The sequence below is a fragment of the Oreochromis aureus genome, linkage group 14 (assembly GCF_013358895.1).
Source record: "Oreochromis aureus strain Israel breed Guangdong linkage group 14, ZZ_aureus, whole genome shotgun sequence".
Taxonomy (NCBI): domain Eukaryota; kingdom Metazoa; phylum Chordata; class Actinopteri; order Cichliformes; family Cichlidae; genus Oreochromis; species Oreochromis aureus.
Window position 1 is genome coordinate 21195027 of NC_052955.1, and position 23923 is coordinate 21218949.

A 23923-nucleotide genomic window follows, 5' to 3' on the forward strand; every position below is an offset into this window, starting at 1 on the left:
GATAATGTCAGGTTTGTTTTTTCACCCCCAGAGGGGAAGTAAGGCTGGACAGGGACTTTCTGGCTCGCTTCCCCTGTTTTGAGAGGTCAAATTGCTTTCCCTTGAACCACTCATGTTGCTTTCACTTGCTTGCTAAAGCACATTGGTATCCCATAATAAGCCAGGACTTTTCTTTCTGTTTTAGTCTTGGTTAATGAAGCTATAGTTCCAAGTTTAGGTGCAGTTCTGCCCTTATTTTACTCCCCTGGACAGTTCTAGGTCAGCATTTCTGACTGCAGATCTAGAGAGGAAATTAAGTTTACGCTTTGCTGCATGCATCAGTAAGCTCTACCGAGCAGGCACGCTTGTGCATGTTGCCCTGTGTACTCGCTCTACATTGGTCAGAAAAGTAGGAGGACCCAGCAGTGAGTACACAGCAGCCTACTGTCCACTGTTGTGCTCGGTGTCCTTTTTTTTTTTTTTTTTTGGGTGGGCTGTGGTAATGTGATCACACATTAAATAAATGAGGTGGCATCGTCGTGAGCGGAGCAGGTCAAGTTCAGACGTGTCGGTAGAGGGTGAGGTTTAAACTTTGCGCGTTGATTTGGTTGACAGTTTGCCGTCACGTCTCTCCTCGCTGAGCCAGTGTCGGTTTCGATAGCCGAATTAAGAGCATGTAAGGGCTCGAACATGGAGACGCTCTCGGAGACCAAAGACTCGGAGGACTGCTTCGGCAGGACGTTTTCCGCTCTCACCGTCGATGATGTGTACCAGATAGCCAAAGTGATCGGCACCGAGGTGGAGAAACTCATCGACGGTTACGGCAAAGAGAGTGCTGAGGGTCTGGTGCCGAAGATAGTGAAAGTGCTGGAGCTGCTGGAGAGCTTCGCGTCGAGGAACCATGCTCACAAACTGAGGGAAGAGGAGCTCCTGAAGACCTTCGAGACCATACAGCTGCAACAGCAGAAGAAACGCGGGGGGAAGGAAAACGACGAGGCCAACGATAAAAACGAGATACGGGTGAGAGACGCGGGGGATTTTCAGTCACACCACCATTTTGTAAATAATACAACGGCGCCTGTGCATATTACTCACCGAGTGTGCGTCTCTGTGTTATGACAGCAGGTTAATAAAGCTGTTTGTCAACGACTCTGATGTATTTCGAGGTGATTTTGCACCGTTAGGGTAACCTACATGCTACTGCTTCCAAATGTAGTGAAAACGTAGCTCCACAACTCTTTTTTTTTTTTTTTTTTTTTTTTTTTGATACTATGTCACTATGAAATTAAAATTACTTTTGCATATATATTTGCATGACCTCGCGTGATATAAACGGTATAACTGCCTATTTGATATCAATCCACCTCCACCTAAAGTGCCGCCCCGTGTCGTCAAGGCAACCGCGTAGACCGATAGTAGACGCGGCAATTTAACAGTTTTCAGTGAGGATATTTAACATTAGCATGGTTTAACTTTAATGTTTAATGTCCCCTCTTTTACATTATAAAAATGTATTTTATAAAACCCTAGGAATGTGGGGTTCACATGAAAACACAGCAGTGATTTTAGCTTTAGCACTGGGAGTGTTACCCACACTAGGAAAAGAAGCTAGCTAATTAGCAGTCGGCCACTTATCTGCTTAAGTAGCATCTTACCAGTAATCACTTGGTGTAAAGTACCACAATTAAAAGGGACTTTTCAATGATTATAACTGTAGCTATACAGTTATAAATGTTGAAGAACCAAGTTCTTGAAGTCATAGCATCATTTAGGAGCTTCTACAGTACTATTCACAGGTTTTGTGTCACCTCTTATTTATTTATATTTTGCTAGGAAAATGGGAAATAGATGCAGCGATTTATTAAACATGTGCATACATACATGGAAATACAGTATATAGGGTAAGAACAGAACTTGTCAAGTTCTAAAGAGCTCGAAAGTCACTATTTGGATTGGCCACCTTTAGCCAAAATCCAAAGCTCTGCTTTGGATCTCACACTGCTTCATGGATGTTGAGGTCCTGTGTTTGTGAACATTGTCATACTGAAGAGTGAAGCTATGCTGGTATTGCATGATGGATCAAATTTGGATTCAACACTCTATAGGGCCTGTTGCCACTGATTTTCAGCCCAGTTCTTGTGTATCTCAGTCTTTTCTCTTGTTTTCCTTCTTTAACAATGGCCTCTTGGCAGCCACCCTTCTGCTGAGAGCATATCTGATGAAGCTTCAGTAAACAGCAGATAGTAGATCAAACAAAGGGTCAGATGCATCTCTCAGGTCCTGTGTCATGTCTTTGCTGGATTTTGTTCCTGTTTCTTAAGGGCATGACTTTAAGATACTGTTCATCTTTTTTAGGCCTACTACTTTTTCTTTTGTCTTCCACTTGTCCAGTTTCCTCAGGTCTTTTAAGGAAACAATGCCCAACATGCTGAGGCCAAGTCTTCACTTCAATTCAAGTCAATTTTACTTATATCGCCAAATCACAACATCAGTTGCCTCAAGGAGTTTCAGCTAATAGCTCTCTGGGCGTAAACGTGTTGCAAAAGTAATATTTTTGCCTGACAAACTGTGTTATCATTGGTATTTGTCATAGATTCAACAAAAGAAATGGAAATTATGTATTTTTGTAATTGGCTGCTAGTAACAAATTTCATGGACTGAACTGAAAATGATTATAAATCTGCCCATGTGCAAAGACTATTTCTGAAAGACCTTCAGAAAGCCTGTAGACCTTTGCTTGCAAGAAAGTCTGACTCATTTGATGCAAAATTCAAAGAAATGAGGGATGGCTTAAGGGGTGGGCCTCACACAGATAGACCTGTCTGTCAAACAGTCTGATAGGTAAGAAGCTCCTACAAAAATAACCAGCCTCCTGGGGATTTCTCAAAGCTATAGCATAAAATTTATTCTGTATGAACTGTCTTTTCTTAGACTCTTTCTCTCTTTATTTACTGTTTATGATGTCATTATATGGAAAAGCTCTGCTGTCCTGGGAAGTCAGACTTTGCCGTTTAGATGTCTCGCAGCCATTAGAAAAACATCTGCAATGACTTAACACCAAATTGACACACCCGCTTGGACACAACTGGTTAAGTTGAGTCCAGATTCTGAATGCTCTAGAGATTTTCTACAGCTTACATCAGATCTTTTTTTCCCCCTCCTAAAAATGCAATAGAACCTGCTTTTGAGGTTTTAGTTTCACAGTCTGGCTCCTGTCATCTCATCAAGGAACTGCAGCAGAAGGAGCAGCAGTGGAAGAGGAGGTGCGAAGAGCTGCAGGTCCAGATACAGCAGCTCCAGGAAGACAGGGAGGTGCTGGAGAGCAGGCTGAAAGGCAGCCATGCACAGGAAGGTATGTATGAGGAATTTGTTTTTGTTTAAGTGAACTATAAAGTTAGGTATCTTATAGGCTTTTAAAATCTGAACTATGTGGAAATCAGTTCCACTTCACAATTTTCTTCATAAAACAGGTTAGAAGTTAAAATAACCTACCCCCCCCCTAAAAAAACAAACAAAAAAAATTCAACATGCTTTAGAAGTGCAGTAAGTGCGTGCTCTTCAAACAAGTAAATTAAGCTTGAGGTCTTGTGGTGATGTTGTGATTTTTTTTACTTCACTCTAGTCTGTAAAAGGGACATAAACCAGTTCTAGTAAATATTCAAAGCAGTGGGTTAACCATCATACGCTCTGAGACTGAAACCAGTCCAACTGGCCATCACTGTGTGTATAGTGCAGTTATTTTTGCTGGCTGAAGTTCATAGTTGTGAAAGTGTTCAGAAAAAGCAAACATTAAAATTAAGCCCTGATAACAACCTGAACAATTACTCTGTAAACTATAAAAATTAAACAACAGATAGATACGATCAATAGTCTTTTAAACATAATATACAGTAAGGCTCACTGACTGAAAAACAGTCGGGATGATTTCTGTTTAAAGCTTAGTTTCAGTATAATTTAAGCTGGCTGGGCGAAGTGAAAGAGAGAATATATCATCTCTATCCCAGCGCGTAGAAGACCTACCGCAGAGATGTGAGCCAGAGGCTGGAGTCGCCTTGCTGACTCCTGTTTTCGCATACTGGCAGATAAACTCTTGCCGTCTTAACTTTGTGATTTATTTGACAGGACGCCCTGAGGCAGGTGAACGTGACTTTTCATTTCATGTAGTAAAAGTGAAATGGCTGTTTGGCCACTGAGGTTCACCGCAAATATGCTTTCAGCTATTTCAGTTTTGATGAAAGGTCCCAGAGTGTAAGGGTTAAAAAAAATTTTTATTATTATCTGCTCATTTTTAGTGCTGGGTGAACTACAGATGAAACTCATTTGCTGAATTGTTGGCATAATTTGAGAGATGCACTTCTCAGAATCTGTTAACGTAAAAGCGAAACTATTTGCAAAGCAAGATAACAATAGATGCAAGCAAGAGATGCTGTCTGCGCTCTGAAATCTTAAGTCTCTGTAAAAAGAATCAAGATTACGTGCAGCGTGCTGTCCTCATGCACGTCTACACAAATGGGATTAAGGTATTAAGCTCGTGTAATGTTGAGGTCTTGTGGTAATTACTTCTCATGCTGACTTTTGTCTTTCGATATTATTTAGTGCGGATTTTCTTGGAAAGAGTTTGGGCTCGTGAGTTTATTACATTTTAGATGACATGAGTAAGCGATTATGAGCATTAGCAACAATAAAACACAGGTTATTAAATGTTAAATCCAATTTGAATGAGCGTAAGCTATGAAATTATGAGGACAAAGAGGGACAAAAGTAGTTAAAAAAGTAGCTACACAAAGTTGATACACTTTGTGATTTTGTGTGTGTGTTAGACCGTGTTCAGCGCCAGGAGCGTGAGGTGATGCTGAAGCTGAAGGAGGTGGTGGATAAACAAAGAGATGACCTGAGGGCCAAAACCCAGGAGATAACTACCATCACCAAAGAGGTGGAGGCGGTAAGGAGACATATGATATAATTCACTCTTAACCTTTTTTCTTTCTTTCTTTCTTTCTTTTTTTTTAGGATGCTCACAGATGAACTTTCTTAGATATTTTCTCGTTTTCGGACCACTCTCTGTAAACTCGATAGAAATGGTTGTGTGGGAAAATCCCAGTGGATCAGCAGTTTCCGAGAAACTTAGAGCAGCCCGTCTGGCACCAACAACCATGCCCCGTTCAAAGTCACTTAAATAACCTTTCTTTCACATTCTGACGCTCGGTTTGAACTTCAGCGTTTGCCATGTGATCAGCTGATTAGATGTTTGTTTAAACAAGCAGTTGAAAAGGTATACCTAATAAAGTGGCTAGTGTGTCTATCTATTTTTAATAACATTATAAGCATTGACATTTCTATAGCACAAATACTGCAGTGTCCTAGAGTAACAAGTTTGACTACTGCAGAGGCCTTGAGGCAGATGATTCCCACAGTGACAATGAAAACTAATCTAAAGACGGAGCTGGGTTGGGTTAACTCTTCACTGCCGAAAAACGACAGAAAACATCATTAATTTCGTCAAAACATTTTATAATTTCTTTTAAAGGCAAAGGAAACAATAGAGGTATTAAAAAAACATAAAAATATATTGGCTTGGTTGCTTGAGAATTAAGATGAAAACATGTATGAACAGCAGCCCTTAAATAATAAAAAGTGTTCTTTGTCCATGTGGATCACAAGATTACACTAAATCAAATTTATGGCTTCAACTTGTGTTTCCTTACAGACTTTCTGACTTTTCTCATGGAAACAGTAGTATTTTTTTCATTATTTTCAAACCCTGTTTTATGTATTGTGTTATTTGTATATATATCGTACATACTTATATACACAATCATGGAGTCACGTGTCAAACAGCAACATAAGAGAACTTGCATCATGTAAACCACTCTAACGGAGCAACTGGAAGGCAGAAAGTGTGCTAACTGTCAGGAAAAGAGGGCAGGGATTATCCACGTAGTTACTGCTTGATGATTTAAGCTGCACTTTAGACAAGTCAGGGCACTGTTTTCATCTTGGTACAGCCACAGTGTGGGCGTGTGCTGTTGTGTGAGTGTTTGCACGTGGCTGTGTGTGTGTCAGGGCATGTATACCACATGATTTAAATAGCCGCCATAACTGGGTGTGTTTCTTAATCCTTGGCGTTTTGCACCCAATCAGCTGACTTTTAAACAGAAAGAAAAACTCACTTCATGGTTAACTGGGGGAAGTAAAAGAGTTGGTTTTGATTTGATTTGGTTAACCAAGAAGTATTTTTTTTATTTTAAATAATGCCTATTTTTAATCCTTTATATTAAGGCAGAGAAATATGTGTGTGTGTGTGTGTGTGTGTGTGTGTGTGTGTGTGTGTGTGTGTGTGTGTGTGTGTGTGTGTGTGTGTGTGTGCAGCTCCAGGAGCAGCTGGACCGCTTTATGAAAATGAATGCAGAGCTGCGACACAAGCAGAATGTTTTGCAGGCCCAGCTGAAGAGCACCGTGGAGAGGAAGGCCGACATGGAGGCCGACCTGAAGGAGAAAAACAAAGAAATAGAAAACCTCCAAGCACAGCTCGACAGAACCAACAGCAACACGCCGGTATGCAAACCTTTCACACAGGATACGTCATATGTTTCTTTACTTTCCCGCGTAATGAATAAGATGCTTCTTAGAGATACCTTAATATTTACTTAAGGCCTTAAAAGGGAAATCTGTGAACTTTGGACTCCAACGTCACTCTAGAGCAGGGGTCCCCAATCCCAGTCCACGAGGGCCGGTGTCCCTGCAGGTTTTAGATGTGTCCTTGATCCATCACAGCTGATTTAAATGGATAAATTACCTTCTCAACATGTCTTGAAGTTCTCCAGAGGCCTGGTAATGAAGTAATCATGTGATTCAGGTGTGTTGACCCAGGGTGAGATTTAAAACCTGCAGGGACACCGGCCCTCGTGGACTGGGATTGGGGACCCCTGCTCTAGAGTGTTTAGAGAGTTTAAGCTTGCACTGTTGATCAAATAACTGCTGCTTTTTGCTGAAACAGTTTTGTGGTTGAATGAACCTGTTGATCACTGTTTGTTGTCCCGTCAGTCCCGACCAAGTCAAACAGCACAGGAGCCAAAGAAAAAGCCAACATCCGATCAGAAGGATCCCGATCAGCCGTGCTTCACCAAGAAGGAGGTGCGCGACATCCTTTTCGAGAGGAACGAGCTAAAAACCAACCTCTTCCTGGTGCAGGAGGAGCTCAGCTACTATCAGAGGTGGGTTTTCCTGTTTGGGTGCATGTGTTCTTGTTTTAGTTGCTGGTCATGGTGCCAGTGAAGCTGTATGTCTACACGCTGACTGTATGTGTCTGCAGGGAGATCCTGAACGAGGAGAGGTGTCCAGGTTTTCTCTTAGAAGCTGTGCGCTCTGCCATCAAGAAAAAAAGAAAGCTCATTAAAGCCAAGATGCTTGGGATTCCTAACAACGAATGCAGCAGCAGGTATTTCTTACAGACATCATTTCTAGAACAAAAATAAGAAAACAATGCGCGGATTTAAAAAGATGTTCAGAAAGCGAAAGTGGCTTGAGTGACTGTGTTTTTTCCTCGGCAGTGATGAGGAAGACAGGAGTTCTCTGTTTGGCCAAACAGAAGTGGATGGCACAGAAGTGGATGGAACAGTGAAACCGGCTGAGTCACGTATTCGAAACCTGTGAGTACGATGTTGCACGAGCACTCCGCATTGGTCAGACTGGAAGTCCTGGAGTCCTGGTTTGTAAAAAGCAGCAGAACCTGGTGGTGTTTTATATTTTCGTTTTGGTTTATATTAGTGCTCTTTTCGTTCAATGAGTGAACATGAGTTCACAGTGCTGATTAAAGCTGTCATTCGTCTTATTTCCACATCTGTTGCACGTTTACTGAAACAGAACGCTGGCAAAATTAAACAACCATAAATTAATTTCCAACGGCTTCAGCGCTTTGCACTGTTCCTCTCAATAAACATAGAGCAAGAGCAATAAGAAAATGAACCACTCAGAAAGAAAAAATAAAAGCAGAAACACTGCAGACATCCCTCGCTCTGCTAACAATGTCACCCTCCTCAGATTTTGTCAATCCCAGTCTATATTTAGCAGTAATCCCTGACTGCAGATCTGATCTCAGGCCTGTCCCTTCTGCTCTGTCGCCTGCAGCTTTGGCTTCCTGACGAGGTCAAGCAGCGGCCCGGGTCCCACCGACGTGAACAACTCCGCCTGGGAGATCATCAGAGACTCCGAGGCCAATGAGGAGGCGGAGCAGCTGAGGTCTTCCTGAACGAGTTACTGACCACAGAGTTTGAACTGAGAGATTTCTCCAAGTTTGACACTCAGACAACTCTTTCTCTTCACCTCAGTCACAACTTCTCTGCGGTTTTTGCTCAGGGCAAAGGTTATGAGGACATTTGAATGCAGACCCAGAGCACCACAGGAAGATAAACAAGCGCTTTTAAACAATCCCCTCTTATTTCCTGAAATTAAGTTTAAGTTATGATTAGTTTATGTCTCATGCCTTCCCCTTTACCATGGAAGGAGGAACATTGTGTAACTACAGTACGATATGAGAAATACTGCTATGATATTCTGTACAGCAAGACAATCATGATTTTTTTTATTCTAAGAAAAAATGTATTTTTGGTAATTCAGTAAAATCAGATTCTGTATTTATATGTATTTTAAAAAAACCAAAGACATAGTTTGAGTTTTAAATAGATATAATTATCTACTATAATAGTACATAAAGCAGTAAATTAAGTTCTGCTCATTTTATAACTCATACAAATATTTTCACAAACAATTACAATCTAACTCATACCTCAGCGAGGGAATTTTAAAGCCATGTGGTTACTCTATTTTTAAATGATCTGAAGCACTTCTATGCACAAGGAAACAGAAAAGTTGCAGGTTAAGAGAGTGCATCTTAACCCCATAAGCCTTTTTTTAGTGCTCGTAGTGTAAAAAATCAATCAATCATGTGTCAGTATTCGGGTATTTGATGGTGGTGCCCTAAACGGGGGCTTTCACCACCACCACTTTAACTGAACCCCTTTGTTCCCTCTAAATGTGGTAGAAACTACTCAGGCAGGCCAGTGGTATGTGTAAAGGGAGAATGAATGAACATCCAGTAAAACCACCTTCTCCTGACATCCTTTGTGGGCAATTTATTTTTGTAAGCATCTTTGTAATGGAGCACTTGTTTTGTTTTGTTTTTGTTTTTTTGCTGATGTAAACACATTTAAGGTGTCATTTGCCATCTGAGTGAATTTTATTATAAAACAACTGAAAATGTGTGACATTGAGATTTCAATAAAAACATCTATTAAACAGAGAATATATTTACAAAAGTGAAACAATCTCAGTTCATTTTTTTACCCTCATAAGGAAAGGAACAAAGAATGCTGAATAAGCTTCGACTGGAGCACAAATTGATCACATGGGCATCTTTTCACCGACTTTCACAACTTATACGGAAGACAAAGGCTTCCTTCATCATCTCCCGTAAGACCTACTGCAATAGATTCTGAGAAAAGGGTGACCATCAGTACGTGTGTGTGTTTGTTCGTACGTGCCCCATCGTTGTGTACGGCGAGTTTTTTGTGTTAGTGTTCGACCATCTTTAAAAAGCTCTTGTGTCTGGCTGAATAGAAGGAAGTGGCTCTGACTTCCCCAGGAAATGGGAAGAGGAAACCCGGGGGCTTCGACCTCTCTGGCTGCGCTGGAGCCACAAGACGACTCACCGGACAGAAAGAGAGAGGGAAGGGTGGAGGGTAGGCTGAGAGATAGGTACTGCCCCTCGTTTTGCTCCCCTCAAGTTGAGACAAAGACAAGTTGGGAGCAGAAATAAAGACCGGAATATATTTGTCCCTGGTTGTGCTTTCAGATTGGAGATGAAGCTTCTCCTCAGAGCTCTCAGCGCTCTGCTCTGCTTCTCGCTGGCCTGCGCTCACACTCTGGATCCTGCTGGGAAGAACGTCTGCCGGAATATGAGGTAAACTCCAGCTTTACCTTCACCCACACATACTGGCTTTTGAGTCTTAAGTGGCGACAGCGGGTTACCGAATTAACGTTTTTGCCGGCCTTCAACTGGCTTTGAGTTCTGGTGATGAATATTAGTGCCATGAGATTGTACTGTTGGCTTGTGGGTTGTGTGGCCCGCCCTTCTTTAGGATGACATGGCTGAATGCAGGCACTGGAGTGTTTTATCTACTAAGGTTTCAGATTTATCAAGCTGATTTGATGATGTCTGTTATCTTAGGGATCCCTCTAACCTGTTCTGTTGCCTTGGATGGCGCCAGGAGGGAAAAGAGTGCACAATACGTAAGTTCTACTATTCTAATGATTATTATGCTTATGCTGTTACCACCTCTACATTGGCGTTGTCTTCTGGTTTTCTCTTTGTGTTTGTGTGCAGCTGTATGTGAGGGTGAGCAGGCCTGTTTGAAGGGTGAGATCTGTTTATATCCTGGATTATGTCGCTGCCCACCTGGCTACTTCGGTGCTGAGTGCAAAACCCGTGAGTTAAAACATCCATTCATTGTATAAGAAAGAAGAAAAATAACAATATAAAAACATTGTAGTCATGATAATTACTATATTGTAGTCTAGTAATAGCTCTCTATGTACTCACTTGTGTGTTGTTTCTAGAGTGCCCTCTTGAGTTCTGGGGTCCAGACTGCCGTCAGATATGTAAGTGCTATCCTAACGGGCGCTGTCATCCAGCCACTGGCGAGTGCACCTGCAACCCACTCCGCTGGGGCCCACTATGTAAGCAAACCTGCAGGTGTTCCCGGCACGGGCGCTGCCACCCCATCCACGGAAACTGCACCTGCGAAACCAGCTGGTCGGGTTCAACCTGTGCCAAACCGTGCCAGTGTGATATCGGTGGGTCCGTAGGCCCCAGCTGTGACCAGCAGACAGGCAAGTGTCAGTGCCACAAGGGGCACTGGGGGATGAGGTGTACAAACCCGTGCAACTGTAACCAGTCCCCATGTAATCAGCGCAATGGTGTGTGCGAGTGCAAGCCTGGGATGTGGGGAACCAGCTGTGACCAGAGTTGTAAATGTGACCTCAGACACAGCAGCTGTGACGTAATGAGTGGGACGTGTCTGTGCCACCCAGGATACAAGGGCGTGTCATGCAACCAGCCCTGTGAAGCAGGAAAGTATGGCACTGACTGTAAAAGGAGGTAGGTTTCAGTGTGTGTGTGTGTGTGTGTGTGTGTGCGTGCGTGTGTGTGTGCGTGCGTGTATCATGATTACATATCTTTGTGGGGACCAAAAATTGAAAGCTTACTATACTTGTGGGGACCAACAGCCCTTATGAGGGCAAAATCCCCGTCCCCATGAGTTCGAAGGCATTTATGAGACTCAAAATGTGGATTTAGTGTCAGGGTTAGGGGTAGGCATTCATTTTTGATGGTTAGGGTTAAGATTAGGGTAAGTAGCTAGGGAAAGCATTATATCAATTAGATGTCCCCACAAGGATATAAAAACACAACTGTGTGTGTGGAAAGAAAGGTGGATAAAGGTGGATGTGTGTGTTCTCACTGCTGAACTTTATCCTCTGTCTTCAGTTGTGGTCACTGTAAAGACAACCAGCTTTGCTCTCTGACCGATGGCGCGTGTGCAGCCTGTGAGTCAGGCTGGAATGGTACGCAATGCGACCGCCCATGTCCATCTGGTTTCCATGGTGATGGCTGCAAAGAAGAGTGTCCACGATGCAGGAATAATGAACCCTGTGACCCAAAAACTGGGTTGTGTCAGAGCTGTGATCCCGGATGGACTGGACCCAGGTGTGCGCACATATTTTGGGGAAGCATTAGTAACAATACATAAAAATTGACACTATTTACAACTAACTGCTTTACAAAGTACATTACGAGTCATTATTTTTCACCTTTTTTTGTGCGTTTTTACACTTTGACCACTTGTCATAATCAAAGCAATAAATGGGTAAATGAGAGAAGTAGTTTTCAAATTAAAACCTTATTTCCAAAAAAGTAGGACGCGTGTAAAATGATGAAATGATTTGCAAATCTCATAAACTTGTATTTTAGTCACAGTAGAACATAGAAAATGCCATTTAAAGAAATGTATTTACACATTTTTGATTTGATGGTAGCAACACGTCTCAAAAATGTTGTGAAAGGGTCATGTTTACCGTTGTGTACCATCCCTCATGTCTGTTTTTAATGCAGTGATGTCTGAGGACTCGAAAATCACAGGATTTCAGGTTTTGATTTTTGGTAGTGTCCCTTGTGCACAGAGATTTCTCCAGATTCTATATTGTAGATGAAAGATATTCAAGGTCGAAATTGTTCCACAAGTTAAAGGCTGAGTGTTTTGCAGATTGGTGAACCTCTGTCCATCTTTACTTCAGAGTTTTTTTTGGAATCGGGGTTCTAAATATACAGAAATGCTAAATGTAATAGCTGGCTGCTTAATCACTGTGTTATTTAAGGAAAGTCCCAGATTTGACCCTAGAACTGAAGAAGCTTCTTGGATCAGCAGCTTAAAGAAGTCCAGACGATTTTCTTTCCAAGCTCTTTAGACTACAATGACTTGGATGACTGAGAACCTGAGAACCTTTACAGACACACTGTCTTATTTAAAAAAAAAAAAAAGGTTAAAAATGATCAGCAGCCTGCATCTGACTGATCTTAGGAAGCATCCCGTGATCAGTGTAGTTCATATGCTTAAGCTCAAACTAAAAAATCAATCAATCAGTAAACAGATAAAATGGTCCGTTTGTCACAGATTATAGTTATTTTTGTCAGAAGCTCCATTGTCATCCTGTGGTGTGATCTGGGGACTGAAAACACTTCTGTACTTGTGCATACAGCTGTTTGTGGGAGGCTCTGACATCCATGAGTTGGCTGTCAAAGCGCATTTTGCTGACTAGAGACATAATCAGAAAGTCAGACCCAGAAGACAAGAGATGATTTGAGTTTAACACAAAGAGTTGAATCTGCTAAAAAGTCAAAGTCATTCACTGCTTACAAGTGTACTGCAGTCTCTTGAACATGAGGGATTCAAAGAGTTGCTTGGAAGAGTTAAAGCTTTTGGATTAAGTTGGCTAAAGATGCTAAACTAATAAAATGATCCATGTGGTAAAACATGAGCAAAGAATGTCACTGCTTATGACACTTAAGCTCAAAAACAGTCTGCTTATAGAGGATGGAAAGTTTGTACCACCAACAGTGTAAGTGTGTTAGTAATCTCTGTCCTCATTTTTTCTGCCCTCGTCCAGGTGTCAGGAGCGCTGCCTTAACGGGAGGTTTGGAGACGCCTGCCTCTTGACGTGTAGTCCTTGTTTTCATGGCAACTGCCATCATGTGACAGGAAAATGTGTCTGTGAGCCAGGCTTCCAGGGAGAGAGGTGAGAAAATTAAAGCATTGCTTATTGTTGGATAAACTTACTGCTGCAGATACAGCTTTTATCTAAGGTAAAAATTTTAAATAGCTAAACTGCACTCCCAGATCAGTTAAAGACTGTGTTTAACTGACAATCGAGCAATTTAGAAACTTACAATTAACCTAATTAGTTGTGGGATGTTCCAACAGGTGGTAGCATTGCAGAAGTTTTGTAGTCACACCAACCATGGTAAAAAAAATGAAACTAACTATCTTCATGACTTGGATGTCCTTTACATTTGTCTGATTTCACTCTTTCTCTTGCCCTGAGTGTACGATCTGAGGTTACTAGGTTAAAACATGGAAAACATGGCCCCCTTAACTTTCTTCTCTGTGATGCTTGTACGTCATCGTTATGTGTTCACCGAGTACTAAAATAAAATCTTGATTTAACTTTCTTACTCACTGTGACTCATGGATGTTTCCAGCTGTAACAACAGCTGCCCTGCCCTCCGGTTTGGCTTCAACTGTTCTTCTGTCTGCGACTGTGGTGAGGGGGTGGCCTGCGACTCTGTGACCGGAGCCTGTCCTAACAGTACGTCCATCCATCCACTCAGTTATCTGTCAGTTTTGTGTATAAATGTGTACATTAGTGTGTCTTGTACTTTCCCTTACGTGTTTGTGTGTGCGTGTGTGTGTTTGAATGACAGGTTACAGAGGTGCTGTGCTTGCGGGTGTGCTGGTTCCTTTGCTCCTGTTGCTTCTTGCTGTAGTTTGCTGCTGCTTGTGTTGTGGAGGACGCCCGGCTGGTGACAGAGACAAAGACAGGTCAGCAGCTACCTTTCTTTTAGCCATTTTATCTTCACTTTGCATAGACGCTAAAACACGGAAAGCAGGCTATGTTTGTCACTCTACATAACTTTACATGATGTCTTTTGGTTGTAGAGCAACTGTTGCTGATGGCGGCTTCTTGGTTCGGATGAAGTATCACGTTTATAGCGTCCTGGCAAACATTGGCGCTGCCCTGCCGTGTATCTCTGCCTGGTCCTCTGGCCTGCCTCGTGTCACCGGTGAGTCTTGCCACTCACAGTGCTCACAGTGTAATGCAACTATTGTATACAAACTTCATGAAAGTACAAAAAAATACTATTTTAATCATCATTAAGATTTGAATTCTTTTAAAACTTGTACTGTGCGTGCATGAATTATGACCAGAAGCTGTGATATTTCGTTCTATTATTATTATTCTTTTTAAATTAATCTGCTTTCTATGTCTCATGTACACACACACAGTGTCTCACCATGACCCTGAGCTGACCTTCAACCACAGCTTCATTGAGCCTCCTTCCTCTGGCTGGGTGACGGAGGGATCGTCCTTCGACAGCGATGAGGAGAAGGGAGAGGCTCTTTACTGCGTCCCTCCAATGGAAGGTAGGGGCAAAAATAAAGTTCACCAGTTTACCAAGTTTATAGTGCCCTCTTTTGGTGCAAGGTAGAACTGCCACTTTTAAAAACTCTTTCTGGCACCGGTTGATGTTTTGCTCCGTCTCTGTTAGACATCCCGGCTGTGGCGGGCGGTGAGTTCCAGGAGATGAGCTCAAAGTGTAACATGTTCTTAGACCCATCGGGCTTCAGCAGCGAGGACATCTCCTCACCCTTTAACATCCCTCGCACCTCCAGCATTGCCAAGGCCAAGCGGCCATCTGTCTCGTTTGCAGAGGGCACCCGCTTCAGCCCCAAAGAGAGGCGCGGCTCTGCTCAGGACCCTGGTGCTCTCCTTCGCAGCAAACCCAAATCATCCTGGGGGGTTTCGATGCTATCGGCCCTGCAAAGTCAGGGAAGCACAGCTAGAACTAGGGAGGGGGACGGACCTGAGGGCGAGAAGGAGAAAGATGGACTGGATGTGACGGACAGCCAGGAGTTAAACTGTGAGGAGGCTGAACAGGAAGTAGACAGAACCCCATCAAGATCCACCCTGCAGGTTCCTGGAGCATCAGGACGGAGACGGACTATGTCTAACACAGCTGCTCATAAAGGGACATCGTCCGCCTCTGATGCTCAAGGAGGGGGTTCTCATAAGGTCACCACTGTGTATGTGACGGTGGGTAAGGCGGGTAAGCCCATCACAAAAACAGAGCCAAGCTCTGAGGGCCCCGTTCAGGCGATGCTGCGAAGACTGGGCAGCCTCCAGAGGCAAAAAGAGCAGGAGTCTGGCAGGCCGAAGCCGAAGGGGAGTGAAGGCATCACCAAACCACCCAGGAAGAAGCTGGGAGCTCGGGCGGCTGTTTGGGAGCAGGGAGGACCGTCTACAGGGGAGGCTGGAGTTTGTAAGCCAATCAGGAGGAAGCACTCCTCCCACAACTCCTCTGATGCAGCTGGGTCGAATGGCACACTGCCAACAGAGAGTGGCACTCCAAAACGGCCGCTGTCGTCCATTTTAAAGAGCGTGCCTGAAGTGGCGTCAGCTGACTCGGGGTCTAATCTGCGGGCCGAAGGAGACGAAAGGCACCACGCTGCCCCGCATCATGAAGAACAAATTGAGAGCTCCTACCGGACTCTGAGACCCGTGGGAGATGCTGCAGGCCCCATTGAAATCATCACCAACGAAGGAGCGGCGGTCAGTGTGACTGAGGAACCCTGGTACGAAAATGTCCAGATCAAAAACTTGTGACCTCTGAGAAACCGTGTCAGCAGGACTGATCGAAAAACAGCCGCATGTTTGTTATCCTGCACTTATAACTGAACAATGGGGAAAGCTTCTCTGAGAGATTTGTGCAACTGCAGCTCACATGACTGAAATGACAGAGAAATTGTGATTTTAAAAATAGCAACCGTTAATGAAATTTCAAACAACAGATTGAACTTTCTTGTTTTCTAACAAGAAGACTACACAGTCCGTTGTTGCCTTGGTGTTGTTCCCACAGTGTAACCCATGTTTCCCCAGTACCATGACCCTGAACTGACCGATCATGCTGTTATGAATTTTTATCTTTGCAACTTAGTTTTTCTTCAGGGCTTTTCAATACTCACTAAACATATTTTCCCTAGACCTATAACCAAGTGTTATTTGCCTTAACCTAAAAACAACTGCAACTGAAAACTGAAACTAATCTTTTTAGTATTATTTTAATCTAAGCCTAAAAATCAAAACATTTACTTTTACAATCGCACAAACTTACAGTCTCGTGGGTGAAAGTCCTGCATTTGAGACTTTCATTAGCCAACAGCTTGTAGGAGCAACATCAACTGGGTCCTAGGTTTGAATCCATTGGCTGTTTTGGGGCCTTTCTGTTCTCTCTGGGTACTCTGAGTCCTTCCCACAGCCCAAAGACATGCATGTTAGATTAATTAGTGAATCTAAATAGGCTGAAAGTGTGAATGTGAATGTGTGACGACCCATGGGATTGGCTCCAGCACCCCCATGATGGATGGATGGACGGATGTAATATCTGCACCTGTTGTGCTTATATAGTCAGAAAGGATAAATGGAAGTAAAGAGTGGAAGTTTGTGGAAAAAGAAGCAGTGATGAACATCTGGGTGGGTTCCCAGAGGATAATAAAAATGAGTGTGATGAACTTTTTGATTGATTTGATTGATTCAGTTAAGTGTGAGGAAAGGATCTGAGTCTGCTGCTCTGTGGATATTTTATTAGTCTTGGATGAAACTCAGGTAAGAACAGGCTGTAACAGATTGTAGTCGCAATTCACTCAGAATCAGTACATGCTTTACACATGAGGGAAAAGCCCAGCAGGGTTGTTTATTCTATCGTATAAATCAGTCAGAGAACTGGAATTGTAAAAATGTTTGTACTTCTGTGACCCGATGTCAAAGTTTCCTGCGATTCCACAGCGCACGAACACTGCTGTGGGGTTAGAAACACATTACCGCCCTGCTTGTGACCACTGGTGGATTAAACCTCCCCTGAAGTCTGTGTTAATATTTTATAATAGTGTTATTTCACTGTATAAACATGACCATGATTAATAAAAAGACAGTAAACACTTTGGCTTTTGTAGATACATTATTCAGAATACACGATAAGTAATGAATACAGTAATAATTGCAGATTAATTATCATTAACAGAATTTAGCTTTCAGACTGATAAACGTTGCTGTCTCTGGCTCACTCATTTAAATCTGTTTTTCACTTTAGCTGCGTTTAATAAAGCTGACTGAAAGTCAGCCAGCTGAACTTTGGCCCTAAGCTGCATGTGGACTCTCACCGATACACCAATATTTGCTGAAGTCAGCTAGCTGTGTGTTACACTGCGCATGTGCGACACTTTTAACCCTTACCACCGCCCACTGCAGTAAAAACAACAGCTCTATTATACGCTAACTGGGTTACATTGATCAAAATAACAAACTAAAATTCTGGAAACTACTTCTTCTCTGCTCCAGGGGGGTCCGAGCATCCGAGCCAGTACTTGGCGATGGATCTGGGGTACGGAGGAACAGCAGGATCAACTCTCTTAGTCCTGAGGTCCACTCTGTAGTATTTATCTAGAAAACACAAAAACTCACTCAACACATGTTTACCAGTCACAGTTAGTATTCATATTGTCTGCTTTGTACACATACTACACTATTATTATAGTGTGTGGAGTAGTGGTTAAACATAAACCAGAATTGCACTGAATATGATGTAAAGATTACAAACAGAAATGCACTTGGAGTAAAGTATAAAACAGAAGCTAATTTTAGGCATCTGTTTTTTACTGAATCAACTATATACAGCATTAAAGATGTAATGAAACTAGTGTGTGGTGAGAGAGCAGAGCACATTAGTTCCTGTTGCCTCTCCCAGCTGTCTGCCGTCTACAGCTGTGACTCAGCTCTTAGTTTATGTGTCATCAGTGTGAAGACCAAACACACAATATTTGAACAATGATAAAATCATCATTGTTATTTAGTCACTTAACCATTATTGTACTAGCCTTCATAAGCATTGCTGTTAATAACGGCCCTGTTTTAGCTGTGGGGGATTATGAGCCTGAGATTTTTTTTTTCTTTAACATCCTCCTTAAAATGGGTTTGATTTGATTACAGTTCCCAGGAAACCTTGAAATAAAGACAATAACTCATGGGATATGCCTTTTCTCGTTCCTTCTGCGCTAGCTGACTTTGTAATGATTAATGCACACTCACTGATAACTCCATTAGTTAGGGGTAGAATGGTGATTTAGGTTGTTTTTGACTGTCGCATGGTTGTTAGTCACCTCAAGGTGCTTTAAATTGTACAGACCCTACAGCAAAACAGAGAAACCCCCAAAATTAGACAGCCCCCTGTGAGGAAGCATTTGGTAACAGTGGGAAGGAAAAACTCAATTTTAACAGGAAGAAACCTCCGGCAGAACCAGGCTCAGGGAGGGGCAGCCATCTGCCACAAACAGATGGAGTTTTTTCAGTGTGGAAGTGGCATTTTCTGTGTGAAATGCTTTGTTAATGGCAGAGGTAAGAGGAGAATAGCCAAAGTGCTTCGAGCTGATTGGAAGACAACAGTAACTCAAAAAAGGCACTCTTTACTGCCAAGGTATGCAGAAGAGCATCACTGAACGCTCAGCCCTTTGAAGCAGATGAACTACTGCAGCAGAAGACCGCACTGGATGCCACTTCAGCCAGCTAAAAACAGGAAACTGAGGCTAATAGAAGCTTGGGTAAACGTTGCCTAGTCTGAAACATTCAGATGGTCGGGTCAGAATTTGTTGTAAAAAACAACATGGATCCTTTTCCCAGCAGTTTGGGGTGGTGGTCGTGTCTTCACTTACTTTGGGCCTCTTAAACACCATCTACCTGAGTATTAATGCTGACCATGTCCATCCCTTTATGGCCACCGTGTACCCATCTTTTGATTGCTGGTTCCAACAGAATAGCAGAACAAGCCACAAAGCTCAGATCATCTCAAAAGCTCAGATCATCTTAAACTGGTTCCTTAAATATAACAATGAGTTCACTGCACTCAATACCACAGCCACGAGATCTCCAGGAGAGAACCTTTGGGATGTTAAATCTATGCCATGAAGAATTAAAAAGGGGTTCAACCCACTAGAGACACAAACTTAATAAAGTGCCTGATCAGTGTTTGATTTATGGCAGTGATAACTGTTGCGTAATTTAACAAAGAAAATGTTTAACTGCTATTTTTTAAATGTGCTGCTTTGCTGCTTTTCTAATTTATATTACTATGAATTACAAAATAACCAATTAACCACATGTTGCAAGACAGTGGAAATGAATGATTGAATACATTTTCAGAAACATTGTTTGATATGGCGCTTCCCATTCTGAATCCGTTACCTTCTTTGAAGAAGTAGACGGTCTGTATGGGCATCTCCCTTTGGAAGTTGTAGCCGTATCGGTCATCTCTGGAGTCATAGTTGCCTCTGTTGTTCTGGCCATAACGATCTCTTCGTCTGTCCTGGTCCCAGTCTTGATCCCACCGTCTGTCCTGGTTCCAGTCTTGATCCCACCGTCTGTCCCAGGCTTGTTCCAGCCTCTCTGCCATTTCCATCCTCCTCTCTGCCAGTCTCATACCCATTTCCATCCTCCTCTCTGCCAGTCTCATACCCAATTCCATCCCTCTTTCAGCAAATTCCTGCCCCATGTTCATTCCCTGCTCAGCAAAAGAGCCCCAGGAGGGTGAACGACTTTGTCTCCGCCGACCCCACTGCTGGTTCCACTGCTGGTTCCACTGCTGGCCTTGCTGGCTGTTGTAGCGGCGTCGCGTCAACCGCCAAGGACTGATGTAGATTCTGCCCGCCATGGCAGCATCCACTGGAGACCTGAGACCCTTCCAGTCCTTGTTAATGAAGTGGTGCTTACTATGATGCTGAGGCACTGCAGAAGATTAAAAATAAGTTAAACCACACGTATGTGTGACTCCTGTCTGCACAAATAGGTCTATAACTGCACAACTCACAGTCAGAGAAGAGCTCGCTGAAGAAACGCTCATAGTTGTTGTAGTACACATCAGTGTAGCGCCTGAAGGGAGTGGACGGAGAGCTCTCAGACATTTTGATGCACTCCTCGTGAGTTGGCTGGTGCAAAAACTCATACACATAATACTGGTCACCTGCAGAAAGGATGGTATGATGAGCCACTGATGTTCAGTACTACAGGAACAGCTGGAGATGTATGCAAACCAAAGGATTTGGCTGTACCTTTGAAAAAATAGACTTTCTCTTTGCCGTTGTGACTGTGGGCAGGAAGGGCAAACGCTGCATCCACATGATCGGGAATCCTGTCAAAGCCAACGCTGAGGTCTCGGGGATAGTCATCATCCAGCACGCCGTTGTCAAACCTCCAGTACTTGTTTCCCTACATGGGTAAATATCAAATTTGTAGTAGATTAGCTTTTTTAAAATACTTTTAAACCTAAACTATGACATAATGTTTCCAATATTGGCTTTGCCCTTTATAAGGCAGTCATTGAAATACATGGAAATGGAAGATTTCAACCCTAGAGTGTTATTGGAGGACATTAAAAAAGCAAACTTTTTTCAAAGTTTTTTACTTTTTTATAGTGCAAAGTCACTGAAGATATCATATATGATTCTTCACACATTTAGAGCATTTTTTTCTACAAAAGACTATAAGAAAAACACACACACATATATATATATATAAATATATATATAAAGGAGCATTTACTTTTGAACATTTTTCTTGTTTCATACTGGCAATTTTCATAAATATAACACATATATCAGAGTGCAGCCCTGCCAACCACTGTTAGTTTTAATGCTATAACCACACTTGTGGGAGTAGGTATGGGGGAAAAGCCAATTTCCCAAATTCAGGAAGAATTTGATTGGAAGTTTAAAATGTTCCAGGCCTTTAATGATTGGTCAGATGCAATAATGTCACATAACCTGATCTTTGCTGATTAGCTGGAAGAAATCCATGTGTTTCTACAACCTCCCAGTGAGTCATGGGAAGGCCAATTTTCATGTCCACTTAAGTCACCAAATATGGTTCCTCGCCCAACAGTACTTTATTGTTGTGTTGAATTATCTTTTTTTTCTATTGTTGTATTATTATTGTTCTCTTAGAGCATTTGATTTCTTTGGAAAGTTGCAAACAATCAAAGTGATCAAAATTATAAAGATAATTGAATTTGATTTGTTTTGGTTCCACCTTAAAGATGTAGGTCTTCCCCTGACAGTTGATGCGGGTGAACGCAGCATCAATGGGCCCACTGATGCCCCACACATCCTTAATGAGCTTTGGATAACCAGGAAGCACCGCCTTCTGGTCCAGTTCAAAGAAGTACTCCCCTGGAAAACAAAGCCAGAGTGATCTTGCTGTTTTATTTGTTACTTTCAAACATGAGCGAGACCATGACAGAGCCTGAAAGGTTGTCGTGTAACAGATGAATTCACTCACTGACCTCTGAAGGCATAGATGGAGCCATTTTTGATCTGCATGAAGGCGTCAAAAGGCCTGCCACTGCAGGCCTCAGCATCTGGGTCAGGGGCCACGGTGGTGGCTGTTGTGGCAGGAACTGTGGTCACCTCGGTTGCTGCGCTGGCCGTGATGGAGTCCTCCAATGTGTGGGTGTCTGGGTGTGCCGCAGTTGTCGGCGGGATGTTAGAGACTCTCAGTCTGGTCGGTCTGGTCATTTCCAGCGTGGTCTCTGGGCGTTCTTGCGCTCTGGGATTGAAGTCCGGGATGTGCGGTTGCGTAGGCCTCAGCTGCTTGCGTGCTGAACGACGTGTGGGCTGAGGCGTGCTCTCAGATTGCCCATCGTAATAATCATCTTCTGCAAACTGAAATGTGTCTCCACGAGCTGAGGAGGGTGTGAGAGAAATGTCAACATCAGTCTTTGACCTGTGAGTTCTTAACAGAATGAATGAACCAATGAGCAGAGAGGTTTCTTACTCATCATATTGCAGGTGGATTCAAAGTCAGAGCAGCAGCTTTTGTAGTACTTGCACATGGAGTCACACTGGCAATTCTTCAGGGCGTCAAAGCCATTTTCACAGCGGTCCAAACATGACTCTGGAGATAAAACAACATACTTCTGTCATTCCCTCTCTCTGCTGTTTGTACCTCAGGACAAAATTCATTTCCTCCTTTGGTTAATAAAGGTAAATTTGATTACAGCTCCCATGAGGCTTTGACTGCATGCCAGCAGCACAGACTCATGGGATATGGAAAACTCAATCTTACAGTGAATTAGGCAATATATTAAAAGACAGTGTTAATAATTCAAAATGATTACAGTTTTGTATTTTTAACAAAGTGCTCTGAAGACTTTACTAATTTTTCCACATATTTAACAACATTTTGGAAACGAAATAATTAATTTATTATGAGAATTATCAAATGAATTGTTTTTTAGTAGCTGCACTGACAATAATAAATATGTCTATTTGCTAAGCAAATTGTTTGTTAGTGCCTCAAAGTTTATGCATCAGACATTTTAACACAACGGTTAATGACCATAATTCAACTTTTACCAGCCAAATTTGTACGCAATAGGCCCCAAATCAGATCTGAAGCAGGGTCCTGAACAAAGCACAAAGCTACTCCATGTTTCTCACAACGAAGTCTTCATGAAGTCTAAAGCAGATTTTGTTAGACTCACCGTCTGAAGCCAAAGTGTCGGCGAGCAGAGTGAGCAGCAGCACGGCCCACAGGTCCATGTTGCCTCCTCTGTGTCCGAGGACAGACTGAGGAAATAATGAAGGACTGTCTGCTCCCTATCATTGGAAGCATGTGCCAGTCACCCCACCTCCTCATTCACTTGAACCTTATTTGCAGACCTCTGTCTACTCGGACAAATAAACACAGACTGAGAGGGGAAAAAGATCAATGGGGTGGGTGTGGGGGTTACTGTTTGACCTCTGACCAAAGCTGTTGGTACATTTTAAGTAGTTTGTAGTAATTTTTACAGATTTCAATTATTGAAATCAACGTTGACTCTAAATATTCCAAAGACAGATATTCTACTCCGGCTAACTTTTAAGGCCTTTTCTGATGAAAAAGTGGTGAAAAGTGTCTTTCAGGGATTCCTGGTAACTTTTTTAAAAATGAAACATGTATCTGGTCTGTTGCTAAATAGGAATTTTGTTGATATTTTCACTGTAAGCAACTATTGCACACATATCCTTTTAACACTTTTATACACCGCTCTGCATTTAATTATGAGCTATTATTAATCTCTGTCTCTCATCCACAGTGTGTGTTTTGTCTTGTCTTCCTCCCCTAACCCCCAACTAGGTGGTGGCAGATGATTGCCCCTCCTTGAACCTGGTTCTGCCAGAGGTTTCTTCCTGTTTAAAGGGAGTTTTTCCTTCTCACCGTCACCAAAGTGCTTGTTCATAGGGGGTTGCGTGATTGTCGGGGTTTCTCTGTATTATTGTAGTCCTTACCTTACAATACTGTTGTTGAAATTTGGTGCTAAATAAATAAAATTCAATTGAATTGAAATATTGAAATGCTGTGTATATTTTATTGTCACACAATATTCTTCAAAACAATGTTCTGTAAACATCTTTTATTTATTTAACCAGTCATCTTTTAAACAGTTCATATCCAGGGTCACCGATAGTTGGCATGCATGCAGATGTCCTCACAGACCCTCACGCTCACCTTCTGATTTTTTTTTTTTATGTTG

The 23923-nt window shown here is 42.5% G+C and overlaps 3 protein-coding genes across 3 annotated transcripts; 2 read left to right on the forward strand and 1 right to left on the reverse strand.

Moving 5' to 3' along the window:
• The first annotated feature begins 411 nt into the window (after positions 1 to 411).
• On the forward strand, positions 412 to 9280 carry LOC116321125 (Rab interacting lysosomal protein). Its single transcript, XM_031740896.2, has 8 exons — positions 412 to 999; positions 3208 to 3331; positions 4800 to 4921; positions 6349 to 6534; positions 7024 to 7193; positions 7292 to 7417; positions 7530 to 7628; positions 8107 to 9280. Exons 1-8 carry the CDS (start codon positions 670 to 672, stop codon positions 8225 to 8227), a joined length of 1278 nt encoding a protein of 425 aa, XP_031596756.1. The 5' UTR covers positions 412 to 669; the 3' UTR covers positions 8228 to 9280.
• Positions 9281 to 9381: 101 nt separating this feature from the next.
• scarf1 (scavenger receptor class F, member 1) lies at positions 9382 to 17306 on the forward strand. Its single transcript, XM_031740891.2, has 12 exons — positions 9382 to 9732; positions 9830 to 9937; positions 10205 to 10266; positions 10361 to 10462; positions 10594 to 11134; positions 11522 to 11740; positions 13198 to 13326; positions 13790 to 13896; positions 14012 to 14129; positions 14247 to 14371; positions 14595 to 14732; positions 14858 to 17306. The coding sequence occupies exons 1-12, from the start codon at positions 9623 to 9625 to the stop codon at positions 15970 to 15972; spliced, it is 2874 nt and encodes a 957-aa protein (XP_031596751.2). The 5' UTR covers positions 9382 to 9622; the 3' UTR covers positions 15973 to 17306.
• vtna (vitronectin a) lies at positions 16935 to 23048 on the reverse strand. The gene is made up of 8 exons (XM_031740892.2): positions 22892 to 23048; positions 22183 to 22302; positions 21692 to 22090; positions 21439 to 21578; positions 20463 to 20619; positions 20222 to 20374; positions 19600 to 20139; positions 16935 to 17805 (listed from the first exon to the last, which is right to left on the reverse strand). The coding sequence occupies exons 1-8, from the start codon at positions 22947 to 22949 to the stop codon at positions 17684 to 17686; spliced, it is 1689 nt and encodes a 562-aa protein (XP_031596752.1). The 5' UTR covers positions 22950 to 23048; the 3' UTR covers positions 16935 to 17683.
• Between the last annotated feature and the right edge of the window lie 875 nt (positions 23049 to 23923).